This window comes from Carcharhinus amblyrhynchos, chromosome 22 (assembly GCF_965287045.1).
Source record: "Carcharhinus amblyrhynchos chromosome 22, sCarAmb.v2.hapA, whole genome shotgun sequence".
Classification (NCBI taxonomy): Eukaryota; Metazoa; Chordata; class Chondrichthyes; order Carcharhiniformes; family Carcharhinidae; genus Carcharhinus; species Carcharhinus amblyrhynchos.
In genome coordinates, this window is record NC_137345.1 from 67363 (window position 1) to 89916 (window position 22554).

At 45.8% G+C, this 22554-nt stretch overlaps 1 protein-coding gene across 3 annotated transcripts in view; it reads right to left on the reverse strand.

Annotated features, from left to right (window-relative positions):
- slc16a4 (solute carrier family 16 member 4) overlaps positions 1-22554 on the reverse strand; it is a 142991-nt gene that overhangs the window by 64036 nt on the left and 56401 nt on the right. For all 3 annotated transcript variants that reach the window (XM_080209738.1, XM_080209741.1, XM_080209739.1), the window contains one exon: positions 7173-7305. In XM_080209738.1, coding sequence (XP_080065864.1) covers positions 7173-7305 — 133 coding nt within the window. The remainder of the gene's footprint in view (positions 1-7172; positions 7306-22554) is intronic.

The following is a 22554-nucleotide window of genomic DNA, read 5'->3' on the forward strand; positions in this document are numbered from 1 at the left end:
AATCTATTTTGCAGGCTGTCAATAAATGGAGGGAGAGACTAGACAGAAAGTTGGAAGCAGAGTTGGAGGAGAACAGAAGCTCCAGCTCTGGGGGCCCGGGTTCAAATCCCACCATGGCAAATGGTGAAATTTAAACTCAATGAAACATCTGGAATTACAAGTCTAATGACCACCATGAAACTATTGTCAATTGTCAGAAAAATATTCCTAATGCCCTTCAGTGAAGGAAATCTGTTGTCCTTACCCAGTCTAGTCTGCTGTGGCTCTGGAGTCACGTGTAATGTGGCTGACTCTTACATGCATTCTGAAATGAGCTCGCAAGCCACTCAGTTATTCTCAGTCAGTACAAGAAACAACAAAAAGAATGAAACTGGATGGACCACTTGGCATCGACACAGGCACCGGAAATGACAATGGCAAACCCAGCTCTGTCAATCCTGCAAAGCCCTCCTTACTGACATTTGAGGACTTGTGCCAAAATTGGAAGAGCTATCTCACAGACTAGCCAAATATGTGACCACTACCACTTAGAATGACAAGAGCAGTAAATACCTTGGATCACCACCACTTGCAGGTTCCCCTCCAAGTCACTCACCGTCCTGACCAGGAAATACATTGGCTTCACAGTCGTTGGGTCAAAATCCTGGAACTCCCTAACTGGGTCCATCTGTACCACAAGGACCGCAGCGATTTAAGAAGAAGCTCATCATAATCTTCTGCAGTGAAACTACGGATGGGCAATTGGTCAGCAAGTGCTGCCCACATCCCATTAATGAATTCTTTAAAAAATTTAGACTTAAAAGGTCTTTATTGATAACGAGAAACTTGGTTCCGGATTTGTGGCCCTCGGCTGCCTGGGGCAGTTGCTCAGTCTTTACGTGCTTACTACACGGCTACCAGATATACTCGCACTGATACAGGGCTTTACCCTCTGGGGTGATCGCTCACTCTCAGTTCCCATTAGTCCCTCATGACAGGTGACCCACTACTGTTGCACTATCACCCCACACTCAACATCCCTCCCCCTTTAACTTTCTTATACAAATTTCAAAACCCATTTACTCAGCCCACATTCTAAATAAACAAGTTAAGATATTTGTAAATCAATGTAGCAATTGTTTAACGAAGGGATCTTGAGGCTTGTATTTAACATAATACGTCCTATAGAACTCTGCATAGTCCCAAATATGGGCAGAATTTTCTCAAATAAAATCTAAGTTTAAAATGGGAGGTTTTCTCACTGTTTTCTTCAGTGAGGTAAGTAATGGGAATTTCCGGCACTCTGCTGTACAGAGGTTATAGTGCGATTCCCGCCAGTAGGGGATGGCTGGAGTCTCGCCTGTGAGGCCGGCTGCTGAGCTCTAGGGGCACCATTGCGCCGGAACCCCATGTTCCCGGTATACTGTGGAAAATCTGTCACCTCCCTCACCACCCCACCATCTCCTCCCACTGATCACACCCACCATCCCCCCAATCACCCCAGCTGATTACCATCCTCCAGACCACCTCCTAAGCTGATAACCATCCCCCAGACCGCCGCCCTGGCTGACTGCTCCCCAACCCTCGGGTCATTGCTTAGCTGGTAAACTGCTTCCCCTTCCCATTCCATTATAGAACACACCTCTGGCTCCCCCAACCCTATAATGGCTGTAATGGCCCTGCCCCCCTCAGGCCCCACCCCTTTGGCACAGTCCAGTGCCCAGTAGGCAGTGCCAAGGTACCAGGCTAGTACTGCCCCATGGACTGCCCTGGCCCTGTCCCCATCCACCTGGGGTTTTCAATGGTCTCCAGTCCCAGCAGTGAGGCCATCACATCTGGTTCCCATTGAGGATCTCCACCACCAAGGGGATGAAGGCAAGTGAACCTGGACTAATGTGTCCCCGGCGAAGGCAGAGCCTGGGAGAATCTTCTCTGAACTCTCACTGAAAAAACTTGATTTACTCCTGTTTTCATGTGAATTTGATACTTGGAATTTTTTGGGAGAATTCCAGCCTGTCTGAGTCTCTCTATGGTTTTTATACAAAGCGGTGGAAGCCATCCACATGGAGTGAACATCGATCAGTATCAGAAACATTGAAACCGTAAGTGATCCTGCGAAGTCCGTATGCTCTCACACCCATTCTCAGGGTCCGTGGAGGCTCCTGCTGGGGCCCTCTGGTTATTTTATTGCACATTTTAACCATCTTCTCCATGTCCCCATCTATTCCGGGCCACCAGGTGCAGCCTCTCACTAACATTTTCACGTTTGAGATCCCTGGATGGCCGTGACATAGTCCTTAGGGAATCAGCCTTTGGGTGAGATGTGGGATAATTACCAGGGCTCCCCAGAGAATAATACCATTCCCGAAGCTCAGTTACAGTACTTGGTCACAATGGGTTGTAATTCCGGTGTCGGATACTCTTGTAAGCCAACATTTAATAAGCTCAATGTGGGATCATTCCAAGTCCAAGCCTTAATTTGATTGGCTGATATTGACATAGTAACCATAAGACATATCAAGATTTTGTCCATTTTTGGTGGTGAGGGTAGGCTCATGGGCAATGGTAGACAGCTCAGAGTATCTGCATCAGCAATCTGTGTTCTTGCTCTTTATTCCAAGGTGTAATCATAGGCACTTCTATAATGACACAAAACCGTGGTCCTCATTACTGAGGCTAACTCTGTGCAGAATGTTATCAAACAAAACTGTGTCATCACAACAATCCTCTCCATCTCCCTTGCTGCAACATTTCCCTCACTTCCAACAGAAGCATAAAGATAATTTATGAAACAGATAAGATTCTCTTCAACCTGACAGAATATATAGGGGTCTGTTTTTCTCATAGAAGAGGAGAAGTATTTTCGTTGAACTCTACAGTGCAGAAAGAGGCCCTTCGGCCCATCGAGTCTGCACCGAACACAATCCCACCCAGGCCCTACCCCCATATCCCTACATATTATACCCACCAATCCCTCTAACCTACGCATCCCTGGACACCAAGGGTCAATTTTAGCATGGCCAATCAATCTAACCTGCACATCTTTGGACTATGGGAGGAAACTGGAGCACCCAGAGGAAACCCATACAGACACAAGGAGAATGTGCAAACTCCACACAGACAGTGGCCCGAGCCAGGAATCGAACCCAGGACCCTGGAGCTGTGAAGCAGCAGTACTAACCACTGTGCTACCGTGCCGCTCCTTTCAAAGAGGAGTTATTAACTCCTTCACTCTCTAGGAATACTCTCTGACCTGGTGAGTTTAACCAGCATTTTTTGTTTTTATTTCAAAATTCCAGGATTTGTTGTATTTTGCTTTTATTAAATAATTGACCAATGCTGCCTTCGATTCAAACCCAAAACCAATCCCACTGCAGCCAATCAGCTTGAGAATTCACTCACTCACTCCAGGTCATTGTCTATTCCTTCTCCAGGGCAGACCCTGGATGGAGGGCGGATTACAGTCAATCACAACGCAGGTCCGATCGGTTATTAGTCAATGAAATTTTCCAAAACGTTAGAAAGACAGAGCAAGCTGGAACCAGGCAGAAAGAATGAAATGGAAATTAAGGATAAGATGTAGGAGCAGAAATAGGCCATTCGGCCCATTGAATCTGCTCCAGCAATGAGATCATGACTGATCTGATAATGATAATCCTCAACTCCACTTTCTCACCTTATTCCCCATAACCCCCGTCTCCCTTACTGATCAAAAATCTCTTCATCTCAGCCTTGAACATACAAAGCGACCCAGTCTCTACAGAAAAGAATTCCACAGATTCACTCCCCTCAGGGAGGAGAAATTCCTCATCTCTGTATTAAATGGGTGACCTCCTTACTCTGAGATTATTCCCTCTGGTCCCAGACTCTTCCACAAGAGGAAACCACCTCCTGTCAATCCCCCTGAGAATCCGCTATATCTCAATAAGATTGCCTCTCATTCTACTAAACTCAAATGAGTACAGGCCTAACATATTCAACCTCTCCCATAAGAAAATCCCTCTATATCTAGGATCAACCTAGTGAGAAGGTTCACCTTCTCTGGACTGCCTCCAATGTCAGTGTATCTTTCCTTAGATAAGGGGACCAAAACTGTTCACTGTATTCCATGTGCAGTCTAACTAGTCCCCTGTATAGTTTTAGCAAGGCTTCCCTATTGTTATACTCCTATTCCCTTTGAAATAAAGGCCACCATTCCCTCTGCCTCCCCAATTCCCTGAAGTTGCATGCTAGCTTTTTGTGACTTATGCACAAGAACCCCTGAATCCCGCCACCCACCACCCCACCCCCTGCTGCAGCTTTCTGCAGTCTTTCTCCATTTAGATAATATTAAGCTCCTTTTTTCTTCCAACCAAAGTGACTAACTTCTCATTTTCCTACATTTTTTCCATCTGCCAAGTTATTGCCCACTTGCCTAACCTGCCTAGTTCCCGCTATAGACTGTGTGTCTTCCTCACTACCTGCCTTCCCACCTATTTTTGTGCCATCCACAAACTTGTGCCTTTTCTCATCACTTCTATGCCTCTAGTAAACACGCTCCTGGTTAAGCAATGTCTTGATATTGAAACTTTCCTCCTTTTTTTCTAATTTCCCTCTAACCTCCTCCACCTCAACAATCCTTCCCAATCTCTGCACTCCTTCAGCATTTTGCTCATCCTTGCTTTTTCATCACTCCTCCATTGGGAGCTTGTCTTCAGCTGCACAGACTCTGGAGATTTCTCTCAATCTCCACAACTCTCTCTCTCCTTTAAAGACACTCGTTAAAACCTACTTCTTCGTCCGAACTTTTGATTGCCTTCTGTGGCTGAATGTCAAATTCTGTATGGTAGCACTTTAGTCAAGTGTCTTGGGCCATTTGACTACAATAAAGGCACAAAAATGACCGTTGTTGGCCAGGATGATTGTTGGATGACCTTCTGGCTGAATAGTTCTTGGCCTTTTGTCAAAAGCTTCGCAGCAGGAGAACAACTGACATCAAAACAGTGGAAGAGGAAACAATCTGTTATCACTGAAGGCAGTTTTAGTTTGGAAACAATGGAGCAGTTTCATACAAAATGTCGATATTAACAAATAAACCTTACATCATTTCTCATTCCAAAATCAGTGTTAGCGTAAACATCAACGTCCGATAATTCCAGGTACAAGAATCAGACAAGCAGATGCTTCCAGCTCATGGGCACCATCTGCTGGCGTCCGTGAGCCAGTGTGGCATTTCCTCATCGCTCATACCAACCAGCTTCCTGGCCTGTTTCAGTGACTGTGCCCATGTTGTGACATGGACGTAGAAATGGGATTCAGATGGTCACAACTCACTTTATTAACCTCTCTTACAGCAGCAGAAAGCTCCAACCCAGAGATGTGATGGATTGGAAGCAGGGTCAGTATCTAATTCCCAGTTTATAAAAGTGCTGTTGTGCTCGATGGCTAACTGAGCTTTACTCTCCTGGCCTGTGTTCTTTAAACCTTCTTGGTTTGAGATGGCTTCAACATTTGTCCAATGCAGAGGAGCTCGTAATGCTCTGGAGTCGAGCCAATAAAACCTTTCCATGTGGTTAGTGGGTACCAGTCAACCAAATGGTGTGGACAAGGAGACAAAGTGCCCCCATCCCCTCTTCCTCAGCCTGAGCTTCCATTAGGCAGAGCTCCACATTCAGATCCTCACTTTCAGTGAACGAGGGTAAGTCCTCAAACTGAGCGACAATATCAGCCAGAAAGGAGACAGACTGAGGGGTCGGGCCTGGTGTTTGTAACCTACATTCCCTTACAGACCCTCTGATTATTCTGCTGATTGGCTGCTACAGGTGGACACAACATGCTCAATGGCTCTTACCATTGGTCCAACAACTAGTCAAAGAACCCTAATGATACATTCATTGCTTGCTACAGGCAAATGCCCTTGGTTCCATTTGCACACCTGCCTGAACATGGCACTACCTGGGTCCTTGGGCAGTCCACCTCCTGGCCATTTTCAACACCACAGCCTATGTGGCATAGCGATTAAAACTCTTCTCCACGTGAGAACTGGATTGTAGTGAGGCTGTCATGGTAGAATAGTCAGTTAGACTATAAGATCATAAGACATAGGAGTAGAATGAGGCCACTCAGCCCATCGAGTCTGCTCCGCCATTCACTTATGGCTGATATTTTTCTTATCTCCATTCTCCTGCCTTTTCCCCATAACCTCTGACCCCCTTATTAATCAAGGGCCTATCTCTGTCTTAAAGACACTCAAAGGCTTCCACAGCTTTCTGCAGCAAAGGGTTCCACAGATCCACCACTCTTTGGCTGAAGAAATTCCTCCTCATCTCTGTTTCAAAGGATCGTCCCTTTAGCCTGAGGTTGTGCCCTCTGGTTCTAGTTTTTCCCACTAGCGGAAACATCCTCTCCACGTCCACTCTATCCAGGCCTCACAGTATCCTGTAAGTTTCAATAAGAACCCCCCTTATCCTTTTAAACTCCAACGAGTACAGACCCAAAGTTCTCAGCTGTTCCTCATACAACAAGTTCTTAATTCCAGGGATCATTCTTGTGAACCTCCTCTGGCTCCTTTCCAAGGCCAGCACATCCTTCCTTAGAAACGGGGCCCAAAACTGCTCACAATATTCCAATGGGATTTGACCAGAGCCTTATACAGCCTCAGAAGTACATCCCTGCTCTTGTATTCTAGCCCTCTTGACATGAATGCTAACATTTCATTTGCCTTCCTAGCTGCTGACTGAACCTGCATGTTAACCTTAAGAGAATCTTGAACAAAGACTCCCAAGTCCCTTTGTGCTGCTGGTTTCTGAAGCATTTCCCTATTTAGAAAAGAGATGATGCCTCCATTTCTCCTTCCAAAGTGCATAACCTCACATGTTTCCACATTGTATTCTGCCTGCCACTTCTTTGCCTACTCTCCTAACCTGTCCAAGTCCTTCTGCAGCCTCCCTGCTTCCTCAATACTACCTGTCCCTCTACATATCTTTATATATTGTCTGTTCCTATTCAACTTCAAGAGTAGCCAATGGCACTTCATCCAATAGACTTTGTCCTGGTGTGCCAGCATTAGTCAGCACCTTCTATAAATCAAAGGAAAATGGGAAGGATATAAAGGACAATAAAGGGCGTCACTGTCAAACCCCCTCCCGTGTCCACCGAATGCATGAGTTTGAAATTCTGATCCCTCTGCCACTCTCTCAAGCGCTCCCAGTTACCTGCAGAGAGGCGGAGGCTCGACATGATGGAGCCAACCCAGCTGACCTGCTCCGAGGACCCCCCAAAGACGTCCTGGAAAGTGACGAAGAAAATCCCAAAGGTCTTCAGTGTCCCCATAACCAAGACGTTCACCTGCAAATCAACATTGAGGAATTACAGAACAGAAATCACCTCCCTCCCAGGATGCAGAGATCCATCCTTAAGTCTCAGAAAGAAACCACATCTTCATAGATTGCACCTACTGGAGACCAGCCAATGATGTGTCAGCTTCCTCCTGGACCCCAATTACTTTGAATAAATCCTGAAAAGGTTTAAGATTGAAGGCAGGCTCTTTCTGAGTGTGCTCTACAATTTACTGATTGTAATTTCACCATCAGGAAAGTTTCAAAGACGATTTGGAAAAGAGAGAGAATGATTGGAGAAATCCCTCAGGTTAAGCGGTGGAGAGAGAGGGGCGGAGGGGCACTTTTTTTTTACTGTAAATAGAGTGTGAACAACGATGATCCAAAATGGCAGAAGGAGGCCATTCAGCCACTTGTCTCTTACCAGCTGTCCATCAGGTAGTCTATAGAATCAACTTGGAACCTAATGGAGTTCCATTCGTGAGCACAAACTGGTGAATGGCTAGTTCTGGAATTGTGAGGAGAATGCTGAGGGTCTTTGCCAGGGTACACCCACTGGCAGTGAAAAGGAGCAGCTACAAGATATGCAGACCCTCAGACGTCTGGAACGAAAACGTCTCCCTAACCTGTATCCAACACGCAAAAGCTGGAAATCTGAAATAAAAACAGAAGGTGTTGGAAATTCTTAGCAGCATCTGTAGAGAGAAAAACAGAGTTAACGGGTGGAATTCCAACTTGCGGTTTGTTGGATGTTCCAATGCCAGCGCCAGCTTAACTCAGCCACATTGTTTGCACCCAACTTCCCAACCAATCAGATGGGGAGGATGAGATGACCACCCACACGGCTCTGGTTCTGTTCCAATATTTAAAGGGAGACCCTGCAAGGGTCAGAACTGAAGCTGCCAAAATATCCTCACAGAAGCAGCAACTTGGCATATAGAGTGCTAATGTGAAGAGGCAGAACCACTGGCTCTCAGCGTTGTCCCTTGACATGATGCTGCAATTGTAAGGATCCAAGATTCCCATGGAGACAGGAAGAAAATCTCAAGAAGCAGATGTGACTGGAGGTGGACATGGGGGTCAGCAGCTGTGGTCTTCCAGGATCCAATGGCCTGATCAGGGCAGAGAAGATGGGACATGTGTCACTTCAAGTACCAACCTCCTCACTTTGCCTTGCCCAGCCTTAACCTACACATCACTCCTCAGAATAAAACCTTGCAACTGAACCCATCCCTTCCTGTCAAGGCAAGTCTTCACATCCTGACTGGAACAGTCAACACTGCCACTTGCTCTCAACCTAATGCCACCTGACAGTGAGCTGAACCTCCACAATATCATCCTTCCACTGGTCACGTTCACACAGGTGTTCATTCTCTCTCTGCAGGGGGAGAGCACAGAGCAGCAGAGAAAGGCAGAGACCTGGATATGGTTCAGACAATGATGGAGGATGAGGTGGAGCTGAAGATAAGCTGGTTTGTGACATTCCTGATCATTGCCAGTGGAGAGATGGGGGAATGTTCTGGACTGCGACATAATAGTGGCAATGGCAGATAGCACACTCACACTAACCGGACATCAGCAGCCAAGAAAACATAACAACAGCACGATAACTAACAACCCTCTGACTCTCAGCTCCAATTTCTTTCATCAGTTACAGGCCCAACCAGTGTCCCTCAGGAGGAAGTGATGCCATCGGATGTCACTCACTCTGAGACTGCACCTCCCATATGACTCATACACACCAAATGCCAGGATATCTCAGGCCATTGCGCTGATGTCCACCCCCACAGAGACAGTGTCCCTTCCCCCACTCTGTGGAGCATAAGACGCAGCAGGAACCGGGCGTACACTGGCCCTGACCAGGGGTCAGCACCCTCACTCTCAGTTTAAACAAGATGGATGAAAAGCCTCATCAGAACCCTGCTAAAGTCCAGCGAGATTCTCTCCAGCAACTGATCAGCTGACTGTGGGTGCAGCCAGGAGAGAGGAATGGAGATTGTGCGCACGAGGGGGACTCTTGCACTCACCTAGCCACCAGCCAGACCCGGCATGGTTCCCATCCTGACTGCAGCAGGGACATCAGCTTTGCAGGAACCCTCACAGACTGCACAATGCAGAGGAGATTAGCCCAAAACTCCAGAACAGGGAATGTGTCTGCTGAAGCCACAGGGATTACACTCATTCTAGAACGAAGCATTTAGTTCTGCAGAGGGGTGTTTAGCACTGTTACACTCTGCTTTGTACTTATAAACTTTATTTCAGAACTCTAACATCCAGTCTTCTCAAATACTGATCTCCACAGAGAAGGAAGCAAGTCCAGGGTTGAGTAAGTGAAGATTCTCAGCGAGAGGAAATGGATTGTTACTGGTGGAGCTACTTTATGTTTCAGGCCAGAGTGGATTCTGAATCGGTGAGCCAGATGTTTACACTGCCTCAGGCTGGTGAACTGCTGCCCGAACCAGATTGTCCTGGGCATCCTGTAGGTACCCTCGCCATCTCAGCTTACTCCAGATGCAAAACATTCTCCAGCTTCTTCCTCCTGGGGATTTAGTCCTTGTTACTGAGCGATGTCCAAGGCAGAGTGTTCCACTGTTACTGGGGAATCCCTGCCTGCTGCAGAATGAGGGATCTCCCAGGAATCAAAACCACATCCTCACCATCCTGATGGTCAGCTCAATGATCACTCTTGTGCTCTTTTGCCATTGGCCGTAGTACGTGATGTACGACTTTTGCACCAGTTTATCAACATTCCATTGGGTTTTCTTTACTCTTCTGTTTATGGAAATGTGCATGCACCGAGTCCGTTAAAGTGCGTGACAGGAACTGTCCGTGTCTGACTGGCACCAACTTCCATAATCAGTGTCTCTGCAACAGACTCAGTTCACTGTTTTCATCAACACCATACAGGGAATTTTCCTCTTTACCCACGTCATTTTCTAGTTTATCCAAGAGATATACACTGGCCTTATGTACACATTCATAGGAACATAGAAGATAGGAACAGGAGGAGGCCATTTGGCCCTTCGAGCCTGCTCCCCTATTCATCACAATCAGGCTGATCATCCAATTCAATAGCCTAATCCTGCTTTTTCCCTATAACCTTTGATCCCATTCCCCAAGTTCTATATCCAGCTGCCTCTTGAATACATTCAATGCTTTGGCATCAACTACTTCCTGTGGTAATGAATTCCACAGGCTCACCACTCTTTGGGTGAAGAAATTCATTTTCTCCCTATTGGCATTTCAAAAACAGAACCTTCATTTCCACCTATTTCACAATTTTACCCAAGTCATTTTTTAATGTCTGATTTTCCAACTCTTTTTCTCAGTTCATGAATCTTTTCATACAACTTAGCAGCTACTTGGGAATCTCTAGTTGTTATTGTTGCAGAGTTATCTGCAGATATACAAGTTTAATCATTTCACACTGACATTCAGTGTGAAATGAATCTTTCTTCCATGCTTACTGGCTGCTCCTTTTGTTACATCCTCAATACGTTTCTTAAAACGTTCCTTGTTTCTTTCAAAGTTTGGATCTACTCTTCCATACTACACACCTCATCTGGCAGATTCTCCAGATTGCATCAAAGTTTAAGGATTGCATTGTCCCTTTCCTAGAGAATTTCCAACAGTTTATTGGTTTTACTTTTTAATTTTGTATTTAGATTAATCTGTAATTACTCTTTCTGTGACTGATGCTCAAATTTCTCATCAGTCCCTATTCTTCATTAACAAACATTTATCTTGTGAAGATTGGTGCTTTACACCAATCACTTTATATCCATCATTATTGGCAATAAGCGTCTGATGTTTGGCTAGAGTAAAGTTCAGGAATTGAGCCAGACTGAGCAACCTGCTGCAAAGCAGTCATTGCCATGTTACCATTTATGTTGGCCAAATCATTACACCATACAGAATCTACCCCTTCAACTCAGAAACATTTCCAGTGATGCTTCTTCTTATTAAGTCACTTTGCAAATTGATTTCACACAAGATAACAAATTCATAAATCCCATTGTACATTTTTTTAAGAGGTGACACAGTGGCACAGTGGGTTAGCACTGCTGCCTCACAGCGCCAGAGACCCAAGTTCAATTCCCGGCTTGGGTCACCGTCTGTGCGGAATCTGCACATTCTCCCCATGTCTGTGTGGGTTTCCTCCGGGTGCTCTGGTTTCCTCCCACAGTCCAAAGATATGTGGGTTAGGCAGATTGACCATGATAAGTTGCTCCTTGATGTCAGGGGGACTAGCTAGGGTAAATGCATAGGGTTATGGGGATAAGGCCTGAGTAGAATTGTGGTCAGCGCAGACTCGATGGGCCGAATGGTCTCTTTCTGCACTGTAGGATTCTATGATTAATACATTTTCCTGCATTAAATCATCTGGAACACAGATTACATCATCAGTCAGTATCAGTAATGGATCTGCCCAAGTGATTCTCAAGATATTAATTTGTTTACTTATTTTGAGGAGAAGGAACTACCTTCTTCTCAAAACCTCTAAAACGCCCAGTCGCCTGATTCACTTCAATTCGCCACCTTTCTAACAGGTTCTGAGGGAACAGATTTCACTTTTACTTTTCTAAAGACTTCCTGAACATTCCTATTGCTGCCATCAGTTTACATTTAGCTTCCAATAACGGGCTCTGTCTTCTGGCAATAAAAGCATACTGGTTTTCTTTGCATTGTTTTTATCCTCTACATTATCAGTTTTCTTGCCAGAGCAGTTTCTGCCTTCTCCATGATGCTGGACTCTTTTCTATTCTTCCAGCTTCCCTGTGGGTTTACAAATGGAGATTTACTGCACACTAGTTGCCTTTCTGATAAATCGTATCTACTTGCCAGAACCACTGCTTCCTGTACCTTAGGAACCTTATGGTCTTTCAAGTTTAACCCAATACCTATTGGGATACCATTTCAAAATTCTTCCAGTATCATTTGCTTCCTTTTTCTCAAAATTTTGCTCCAACATCAGTGATCAAACAACATTTCTTTCTTCCTCACAAATTCAACAAACATTTTATTAGGTCTTTAAAGTCCAAAGTTTCAGCTGATATGCTTCAGTGACAAGACCTTAGAGGTTTACAGCATGAAAACAGGCCCTTTGGCCCAACTTGTCCATGCCATCCCTTTATTTTTAACCGTGAGGCTATTTCCAAGTGCTGCAGCTTTAACCACCTCACAATCTGAAGATTACTCTTCCCAACGAAGCAAATCCATATCTTTCCTGACCAAACACTTTGTAAAATGAGAATCCATCGGAGTGATTGTGCTGTATCCTACAAAATCCCATTACATCAGGAAAATATCAGGATGGCTGGGATTGTGGTCAGTGCAGACTCGATGAACCAAATGGCCTCCTTGTGCACTGTAGGGATTCTATGAGAGTCCAGAAACAGGATTTGTGCTGAATACCAAAACGGTTCACAATGTTTCAGGCTACCCCAGTGACAGGATCAGGTTCACAGCCTTGTTAATCACCATTCATTAACATGGATTTCCATCAACAAAGTTGACTTGATGCTGAATCTTGTGGAAAACTGCAAAGATCCCATCCAACAGCGTGATATGGCACCAGCTGAAATCACTACTGGTCCCCACAAACTAAGAGCAGACGTGATAATGATGGCACAGTGGTTAGCACTGCTGTCTCACAGCTCCAGGGACCCAGGTTCAATTCTGGCCTCGGGTCGCTGTCTGTACAGAGTTTGCACGTTCTCCCCGTGTCGGTGTGGGTTTCCTCTGGGTGCTCTGGTTTCCTCCCACAGTCCAAAGATGCGCTGGTTGGGTTGATTGGCCTTGCTAAATTGCCTCTTAGTGTCCTGGGATGTGTAGGTTAGAGGGATTAGCAGGGGAAATATGTGAAGTTACAGGGAAAAGGCTTGGGCAGGATTGTAATCGGTGCAGACTCGATGGGCCGAATGGCCTCTTTCTGCACTGTTCGGACTCAATCACCAGGCAGGGGAGTTGAAAGGTTATGGTAGCCCCCAGGTACTTGGGGACATCCTGGGTAGCATCCAGGCACTGGTTCCTGTCACTGGCAGTGTTGGTACTACCAGAGTGTCAGTGTACAGTGACAAGTTGGCACTAGTAGGGGGCCATGCCAAGGGGGCAAGGCACAAAGACCCATCAAGAGAGCTCAGATGCCAAAAGGGTGGGGGCAGAAACATGCCACCAATGAGGGACATGGGTCCTAATGTCCATGGGAGGGACAGAGACACAGAAATTAGAAGCAGGAGGAGGCCATTCGGCCCTTCCCGTCTGCTCCATCATTAATCTTGATTATAGAAACATAGAACATTACAGCGCAGAACAGGCCCTTCGGCCCACGATGTTGCGCCGACCAGTTTTTTTTTAAAAAAAAACACTGACCCACTAATCTAAACCAATCCCTTTTCGTCCATAAACCTATCCACGGATCTCTTAAACGCCCCCAAACTAGGCGCATTTACAACCGCAGCAGGCAGGGCATTCCAATCCCTCACCACCCTCTGGGTAAAGAACCTACCCCTGACATCCGTCCTATAACTACCACCCCTTAATTTAAAGCCATGCCCCCTCGTGCTAGCATTCTCCATCCGAGGAAAAAGGCTATCACTATCCACCCTATCTAAACCTCTAATCATCTTATATGTTTCAATAAGATCCCCATTATGGCTGATCATCGAATTCAATATCCTGATCCTCCTTCCCAACATCCCTGATTCCTTTAGCCCCAAGAGCGATATCTAATTTCTTCTTGAAATCTGACAATGTTTTGGCTTCAACTACTTTCTGTGGGAGTGAATTCCACACATTCGCCACCCTCTGGGTGAAGAAATTTCTCCTCACCTCAGTTCTAAAAGGTTTACCCCTTATCCTCAAACTATGACCCCTCATTCTGGACTCCCCCACCATTGGGAACATTCTTTCTGAATCTACCCTATCTAATCCCTTTAGAATTTTAAAAGTTTCTATGAGATCCCATCTCACTCTTCTAAACTCCAGTGAATATAATCCTAACCAACTTAGTCTGTCCTCATATGACAGACCTGCCATCCCAGGAATCAGCCTGGTAAACCTTCACTGTACTCCTTCTATAGCAAGGACATCCTTCCTCAGATAAAGGACACCCAAACTGCACACAATACTCTGGGTGTGACGTCACCAACACCCTATACAATTGTAACAAAATATCCCAATCCCTATGCTCAAATCCTCTCGTTATGAAGGGCAACGTACCATTTGCCTTCTCTACTGCTTGCTGTACCTGTGTGCTTACTTTCAGCGACTGAAAGGATATCAAGGTCTCGTTGAGTATCTACCTCTCTCAATTTACACCCATTCAAGTAATAATATGTCTTCCTATTATTGCTACCAAAGTGGATAACCTCACATTTATCCACATTATACTGCATCTGCCATGCAGTTACCCACACACTCAACCTGTCCAAATCACACTGAAGCATCTCTGCATCCTCCTCACAGCTCACCCTCCCACCCAACTTTGTATCATCTGCAAATGTGGAGATAATACATTCAGTTCCCTCTTCCAAATCATTAATATATAATGTGAACAGTTGGGATCCTGGCACAGATCCCTATGGTACCCCACTAGTCACTAACTGCCAATCAGAAAAAGACCCATCAATGCCAACTCTATCTGCTAACCAGCTTTCAATCCATCTCAAAACATTACCTGCAATCCCACGTGCTTTAACTTTATGTAGTAGTTTGTTATGTGAGACTTTGTCGAAAGCCTTCTGGTGAACTCTATTAGTTACATCCTCAAAACAATTCCAATAGATTTGTCAACTGTGATTTCCCTTTTGTAAAGGCTCTTTAATGTTAACGCTCAGAATGGAACACAATTCTTCACCTGAATGACCAATCTTTCACTCTGATCTAAGCTGTCGTCTGATTTCAGCCTCTCTTTGGGATGAACACTTTTGTATTTCTATTTCGTTTGCCCTTCCTTTTCATCTTTTTCCAATCAGAGCTTTTTCATTTCTTTTGCTGTTTAAACAGCTTTATCTGCAACTGAATTCCAGCCAACTCAACTGAATTTCCATCTGCATCAACCTTTTCTTCTTCCGATCCCAGATTCTGCACTATTACCTCAGTTGCAACTGCTCTCTGAGCCTCTGCTTTTAAATCTAACTCTTCTGCTAATGAAATTAACCCTTTAATTAACTCTAGAGTCAATCTTCCATCTCCAGAAAAGTTGTAGCAATTGATAAAGCCATTCGATCTTATAATCAGCGCAGTGAAATTTGCCATGGAAACCTTCTCACCCTGAGCACCAGTAATAGCGCTTGTAAATATCTGATTACAGATCCTGCGCTAGCTCTTGATATATGTTATGGTCCTTGGCGAGAGCCCCAGATTGTGGGTAAGATCTGGTTAGGGGAACAATAATATTTTGTTTAAAGTAGACAGAGTTTGAAATTTAAGAGTCTTGCTCAATGAATAAAGCCAAAGATACCATGGCATTTGAACAAACTAAAGTTAACTGTATTGTGTAAGGTCAGAAAGATAAAACAACTGCATGGGGCATTGGTGAGACCACATCTGGAGTTTCATCCCCTTACTTGAGGAAAGATGTAAATGCATTAGAGACAGTTCAGAGAAGGTTCACTAGATCGATTCTAGGGATGAAGGATTTGTCTTATAAAGAGAGATTGAGAGATTTAGGCCAACACTCATTTCAGTTTAGAAGAATGAGAGGAGACCTAATTGAAGTTTATAAGATGCTAAAGGGGATTGCAGTGTAGATGTAGAATGGATGTTTCACTTGCTGGACATTTTAGTTTTAGGCTAAGGAGTGACAGATTTAAAACAGAAATTAGGAGGAATTGCTTCACGCAAAAGGTTGTGAATCTGTGGAATTCTCTGCCCAGAGTGCATTGGACACCTGAACAGATTTGAGGAGAAAGATAGGTTTTTGATTAGTGGTGGGATGAAGGGCTATGGGGAGTGGGCAGGAAAGTGGGGGTGAGACCAGCCATGATTGTATTGGCAGAACAGGAGCGAGGGGCTGAATGGCCTCCTCCTGTTTCTAGTTCTGATAATGTCGATTACATATTTTAACATTCAGGGTTAAAGAAGTTCATGTGAATTAACAGGTAAAGAAATTAGGCAGCACCTTAGATCATAGAGTGAAAGATAGTCCAATAGTTCAGAGGAGGAATTGTATTACATTCCAAGCTTTGAATACAACAAAGACATGTTTAATCCAGAAACTCAGCTCATGTTCTGGTGTACCCGGTTCAAATCCCACCAAGACCGATGGTGGAATTTGAACTCAATAAAAAACATTGGATTTCAGTATTTACTGATGACCATGAAACCATTGTTGGCCATCAGAAAAACTCGTCTGGTTCACTAATGTCCTTTAGGGAAGGAAATCTGCCATCCTTACCTGGTCTGGCCTACGTGACTCCAGAGCTACAGCAATGTGGTTGATTCTCCACTGCCCTTGGGCAACTAGAGATGGGCAATAAATGCTGGCCAGCCAGTGACACCCATATCCCACAAACAAATAAAAAAGTTCACAGAAGATGGAGCTGAGATATATTTTATCTTTTTTGAAAAGGTAGCTGAAATAAATACAAGCTCAACCAAAACAGAGTCCACTGATATCCTAACACCCCTCCCAGATATCAGTAACAACGTTATCACAAATCTCACAGGAATGGGTGGTGGGTGCTTGGAATCGGCTGCCGGCGGCGGTGGAGGTGGATTTGAAAGGGTCTTTTAAGAGACTTCTGGATGAGGACATGGGACTTAGAACATAAGAACATAAGAAATAGGAGCAAGAGTAGGCCATCTAGCCCTTCGAGCCTGCCCCGCCATTCAATAAGATCATGGCTGATCTGTCGTGTCTCAGTTCCACATTCCCGCCCTCTCCCCATAACCCTTAATCCCCTCTCTTATCAAAAACCCATCAACTCGCGTCTTAAAAATATTTAGCGAGGCAGCCTCCACCACTTCAACGGGCAGAGAATTCCAGAGATTCACCACCCTTTGAGTGAAGAAGTTCCTCCTCAACTCCGTTCTAAACCGCCCCCCCCCCCCTTTATCTTGAGGCTGTGCCCCCTAGTCCTACTGTCCTTTCTGAGCGGGAAGAGTCTCTCCACCTCTAACCTATCCATCCCATTCATCATCTTATATGTCTCAATGAGATCTCCCCTCATTCTTCTAAACTCTAACAAGTACAAACCTAGTCTATTCAGCCTCTTCTCATAGCTCAACCCCCTCAACTCCGGTATCAGCCTAGTAAACCTCCTCTGCACTCCCTCCAAGGCCAAAATATCCTTGCGTAAGTACGGCGCCCAAAACTGCACACAGTACTCCAGCTGCGGCCTCACCAGCACCCTATACAGCTGCAGCAAGACCTCCCTACTTTTATATTCAATCCTCCTCGCTATGAAGGCCAGCATCCCAATCGCCTTCCTGACCACCTGCTGCACCTGCAAGCTGGGTTTTTGCGACTCATGCACAAGGACCCCGAGGTCCCTCTGCACCGTCGCCTGCTGCAGTTTTTTGCCACGTAAGTAGTAGTCCTTCCTACCATTCTTCCTACCAAAGTGGACCACCTCGCACTTGCCAACATTAAATTCCATTTGCCAGTTCCTGGCCAATTCGCCCAGCCTATCTACTTAGTAAGATTCAGGGTTATAGGTAAGCCTAGTAGGTAGAGATATGTTTGGCGCAAGTTGTGGACCGAAGGGCCTGTTTGTGCTGTAGTTTTTCTATGTTCTATGTCTAACTCTCGTCTCTCTCTAACGAGGGATTCCATTCTTCACCTTCAAAGATTCTCTCCAAACGTCATTCCAAATTAGACAGCATCAATGGCAGCCCACTCCTCTGGTTTCAATCTCATCTCTCAAGATTCTGTTCTCCTGGATTCACCGAGAAAACACTCAGACACAAACCCACAGGTGCAATTTCAGACCCCCAGCTGTCCTGAGAGAACATCAATGCTCCAAAGAGGTACCAATGCCCCACCTGCCCACAGCATCGAGACACCAACTTCTTGGATCTTGGGGCCTCCTTCTGGGCCTCTTAAACTCTACTACGCACAGTCCTTTCTCTACTTGGAGCCTTTTTTCCCTGCCCTTTTCTTTTTAACTGAACTGGTATCTCTCCTCGTCCCCTCCCTCTCCCCTCCCCCCATCTCTCCCTGTGGCCACCCCCTCCTGTCTGACCCTTCCGCTGTGTTTCTGATGTCCTGACCCAGATTTCCACGCCATTTCTGTATGCACAAGTGCTATAGGCCTAAAATAAACGTTAACGTGCTGATTTGAGCTTGTGGAGTCTGCTCTAGGTCTGTCCATGCACTAAAACTCTAAAGCCCATTGGGAGTTCCTGACCTCCACATTTCCCAAGAGTTATCAATAAACTCTTCATATTCAAATATACAAGACCCAGAACCTCTGTGAGACCAAATGAACCGATAACTTATTTCAAGCCTTTCTTGCCTACAAGTTGCTCAGTGTTACCCCCCTCAACACTTCCATCGCTACCTACCCCCTGCTACCTACCAACCACCATCCTCACCCACCCATCCACCCGTGTTTCAGGAAGCTTGGGAAACTTATGCGTTGCTACACTCAGACCAGGTCTATGGCAGGTGGTGAGCGAACCAACAAGAGGGAAAAACATACTTGACCTCATCCTCACCAACCTGCCAGCTGCAGATGCATCTGTCCATGATAGTATCGGTAAGAGTGACCAGCACACAGTCCTTGTGGAGACAAAGTCCCAACTTCACATTGAGAATAACCTCCATCGTGTTGCGTGGCAGTATCACCGTGCTAAATGGGACAGGCTTCGAACCAGCAACTCAAGACTGGACATCCATGAGGTGCTGTGGGCCATCAACAGAAGCAGAACCGTACTCCAGCACAATCTGTAACCTCATGGCCCGGCATATCCCCCACTCAACCATTACCAAACAAGCCAAAGGATCAACCCTGGTTCAATGGAGAGTACAGGAGGGCATTCCACAAGCAGCATCAGGCTGCTAAAAATGAGGTGTCAACCTGATGAAGCTACCAAACAGGACTATTTGCATGCCAAATGCCAAAAACAGCAAGTGATAGACAGAGCTAAGCGATCCCACAACCAATGGATCAGATCTAAGCTCTGCAGTCCTTCCACATCCAATTGTGAATGGTGATAGACAATTAAACAACTCGTTGGAGGAGGAGGATCCACAAATATCCCCATCCTCAATGATGGAGGAGCCCAGCACATCCGTGTGAAAGATAAGGCTGAAATATTCACAGCAACCTTCAGCCAGAAGTGCAGAGCGGATGCTCCATCTCAGCCTCCTCCAGTGATTCCCAGCATCTCAGATTCCAGTTTCCAGCCAATTCAATTCACTCCCCGTGATACCAAGTAACAGTTGGAGTCTCTGGATGCTGCAAAGGCAACGGGTCCTGATAACGTTCCGGCAATAGTACTGAAGACTTGTGCTGCAGAACTTGCTGCTCCCCTCGCAGGAAAGTGATACCCCAGTGGTATTATCGCTAGATTATTAATCCAGAAACTCACTTGATGTTCTGGGGACCCAGGTTTGAATCCTACTACTGCAGACGGTGGAATTTGAATTCAATAAAAACACCTGGAATTAAGAATCTACTGATGACCATGAAACAATTGTCGATTGTCAGAAAAATTCATCTGGCTCACAGATGTGAAGGAAAGAAATCTACCGGCCTTATCTGGTCTGGCCTACATGTGACTCCAGAGCCACAGCAATGCGGTTGACTCTCAGCTGCTCTTGGGCCACTAGGGATACTGGCCAGCCAGCGATGCCCATGTCCCACAAATAAATAAAAAATAAGCCAAGCTCTTCCAGTACAGTTACAACACTGACATAGAACAAAGAACAACCCAGCACGGGAAACAGGCCCTTCGGCCCAACGAGCCCGCGCTGCCCCTTCAACAAAACATTTTCCTACACCTACCCCGCCCTGTGTGTATGTGAATGGAACCCCTAATTTAGCCAGATTCAGGGGAGAATAGTGTAGGGTCAATTTGGTACACCAATCAGCCTAAGAGCACATCTTTGGGGTGTGGGAGGAAACCGGAGCACCCAGAGGAAACCCACGCAACCACAGGGAGAATGCGCAAACTCCCACAGACACAGGCCCAAATCCATGTATCTGCACAGCTAGCAGTGATAGTCACCGAGCTGTTGTGGTGCCCATCTGCTGGTCCAGGATTAAGCACACACAACGACACAAAGTACTAGGCTACTCTCGAAACCTCCAAGAGCAGCCCACGCACGACCCACCGTGTGCATGCCCCTCGTTAGACAACAAGGTGGACTGACACCTGTGGATTAAAAGAGACAAAACATTAACATGTAATACTACATTTCCGGTGTCGTCCTGAGGCTCTGACCCTTTTTAATACCGTCTACTATAACCCTCCATCCCTGTTTCGCTCATGTGTCTATCTAAGTAAACCTTAAACAAGTCCAATGTGCCTGCCTCCACCACCCTACTATCTACTCGACAATGTGGAAAATTGCCCAGGTCTGTCCTGTACACAAAAAGCAGGACAAATCCAACCCGGCCAATTACTGCCCAATCCGTCTACTCTCGATCATCAGTAAAGTGATGGAAGGGGTCATCGACAGCGCGATTCCCAGCACCTGCTCAGCGACGCCCAGTTTGGGTTTCGCCAGGGGGTCACTCAGCTCCTGACCTCATTACAGCCTTGGTTCAAACATGGACAAAAGATCTGAATTCCAGAGATGAGTGAGAGTGACAGCCCGCGACATCAAGGCAGCATTTGACTGAGTGTGGCATCAAGGAGCTGAGGTGAAACTGGAATCAATGTGAATCAGGGAGCAAACACTCCGCTGGTTGGAGTCATACCCGGTACATTGGAAGATGGTTGTGGTTGTGGAGAGTCAGTCATCTCAGCTCCAGGACATCTCTGCAGGAGTCCCACAGGATAGTGTCCTAGACCCAACAATCTTCGTCAATGACCTTCCCTCCATCATAAGGTCAGAAGTGGGGATGTTCGCTGATGATTGCACAATGTTCAACACCATTTGTGACTCCTCAGATACTGAAGCAGTCCATGTTCAAATACAGCAAGATCTGGACAATATCCAGGCTCGGGCTGACAAGTGGCAAATAACATTCGTGCCACACAAATGCCAGGCAATGACCACCACCAATGAGAGACAATTTAACCACCGCCCCTTGACATTCAATGGTGTAACCATCACTGAATCCCCACTGTCAACATTCTTGGGGTCACCATTGACCGGAAACTCAACTAGACTCACCACATTAAGACAGTGGTTACAACAGCAGGTCAGAGGTTAGGAATACTGTGGTGAGTAACTCACCTCCTGATTCCCTAGAGCCTGTCCACCATCTACAAGGCACAAGTGGAAATACTCTCCACTTGCCTGGATGGGTGGAGCTCCAACAACACTCAAGAAGCTTGACACCATTCAGGGCAAACCAGCCCACTTGATTGGCACCACATCTACAGTCAACCCCTCCACCACCAACGTTCAGTAGCAGTGTGTACCATCTATAAGATGCACTGCAGCAATTCACCAAAGATCCTTAGATAGCACCTTCCAAACACATGACCACTTCCCTCTAGAAGGACAAGGGCAACAGACACATGGGAACACCCCCACCTGCAAGTTCCCCTCTAAGTCACTCACCATCCGGATTTGAAAATATATCACCGTTTCTTCACAGTCGCTGGGTCAAAATCCTGAAATTCCCTCCCTAACGACATTATGGGTCAACCCACAGCACGTGGACTGCAGCGATTCAAGAAGGGAGCTCACCACCACCTTCTCAAGGGGCAACTAGGGATGGGCAATCAATGCTAGCCAGCCAGAGACACGCACGTTCCACGAATGAATAAAGAGAAAGATTTCTGTGTTAAACCTGCTAGTACTGATTATTTTACACCATTTGTCTAGCCATCTTCTCCACACACTGAGGTACGCGCAACTTAAAGGTGAAAGTCAGTGACATGCCCACACTTTAAACTGTTCTAATCTTAAACTGTTCTAATCTTATACTCAGACAGAAACTCTCCCACCTTAAATCAAAATTCTGCAACCCCCCCCCCCCAACATTTCTGGTCAATGGCCATTCATCAGAACTTTCTAGAAGGACAGATGTTGCCTGAACTGCTGGGCACTTTCAGCAATTTCTGGGCTTTAGTTCCTGCGGCTGGTGTCACTCGTTGTAAATACAGTCACTGAGGGCATTTTGTATCTGAA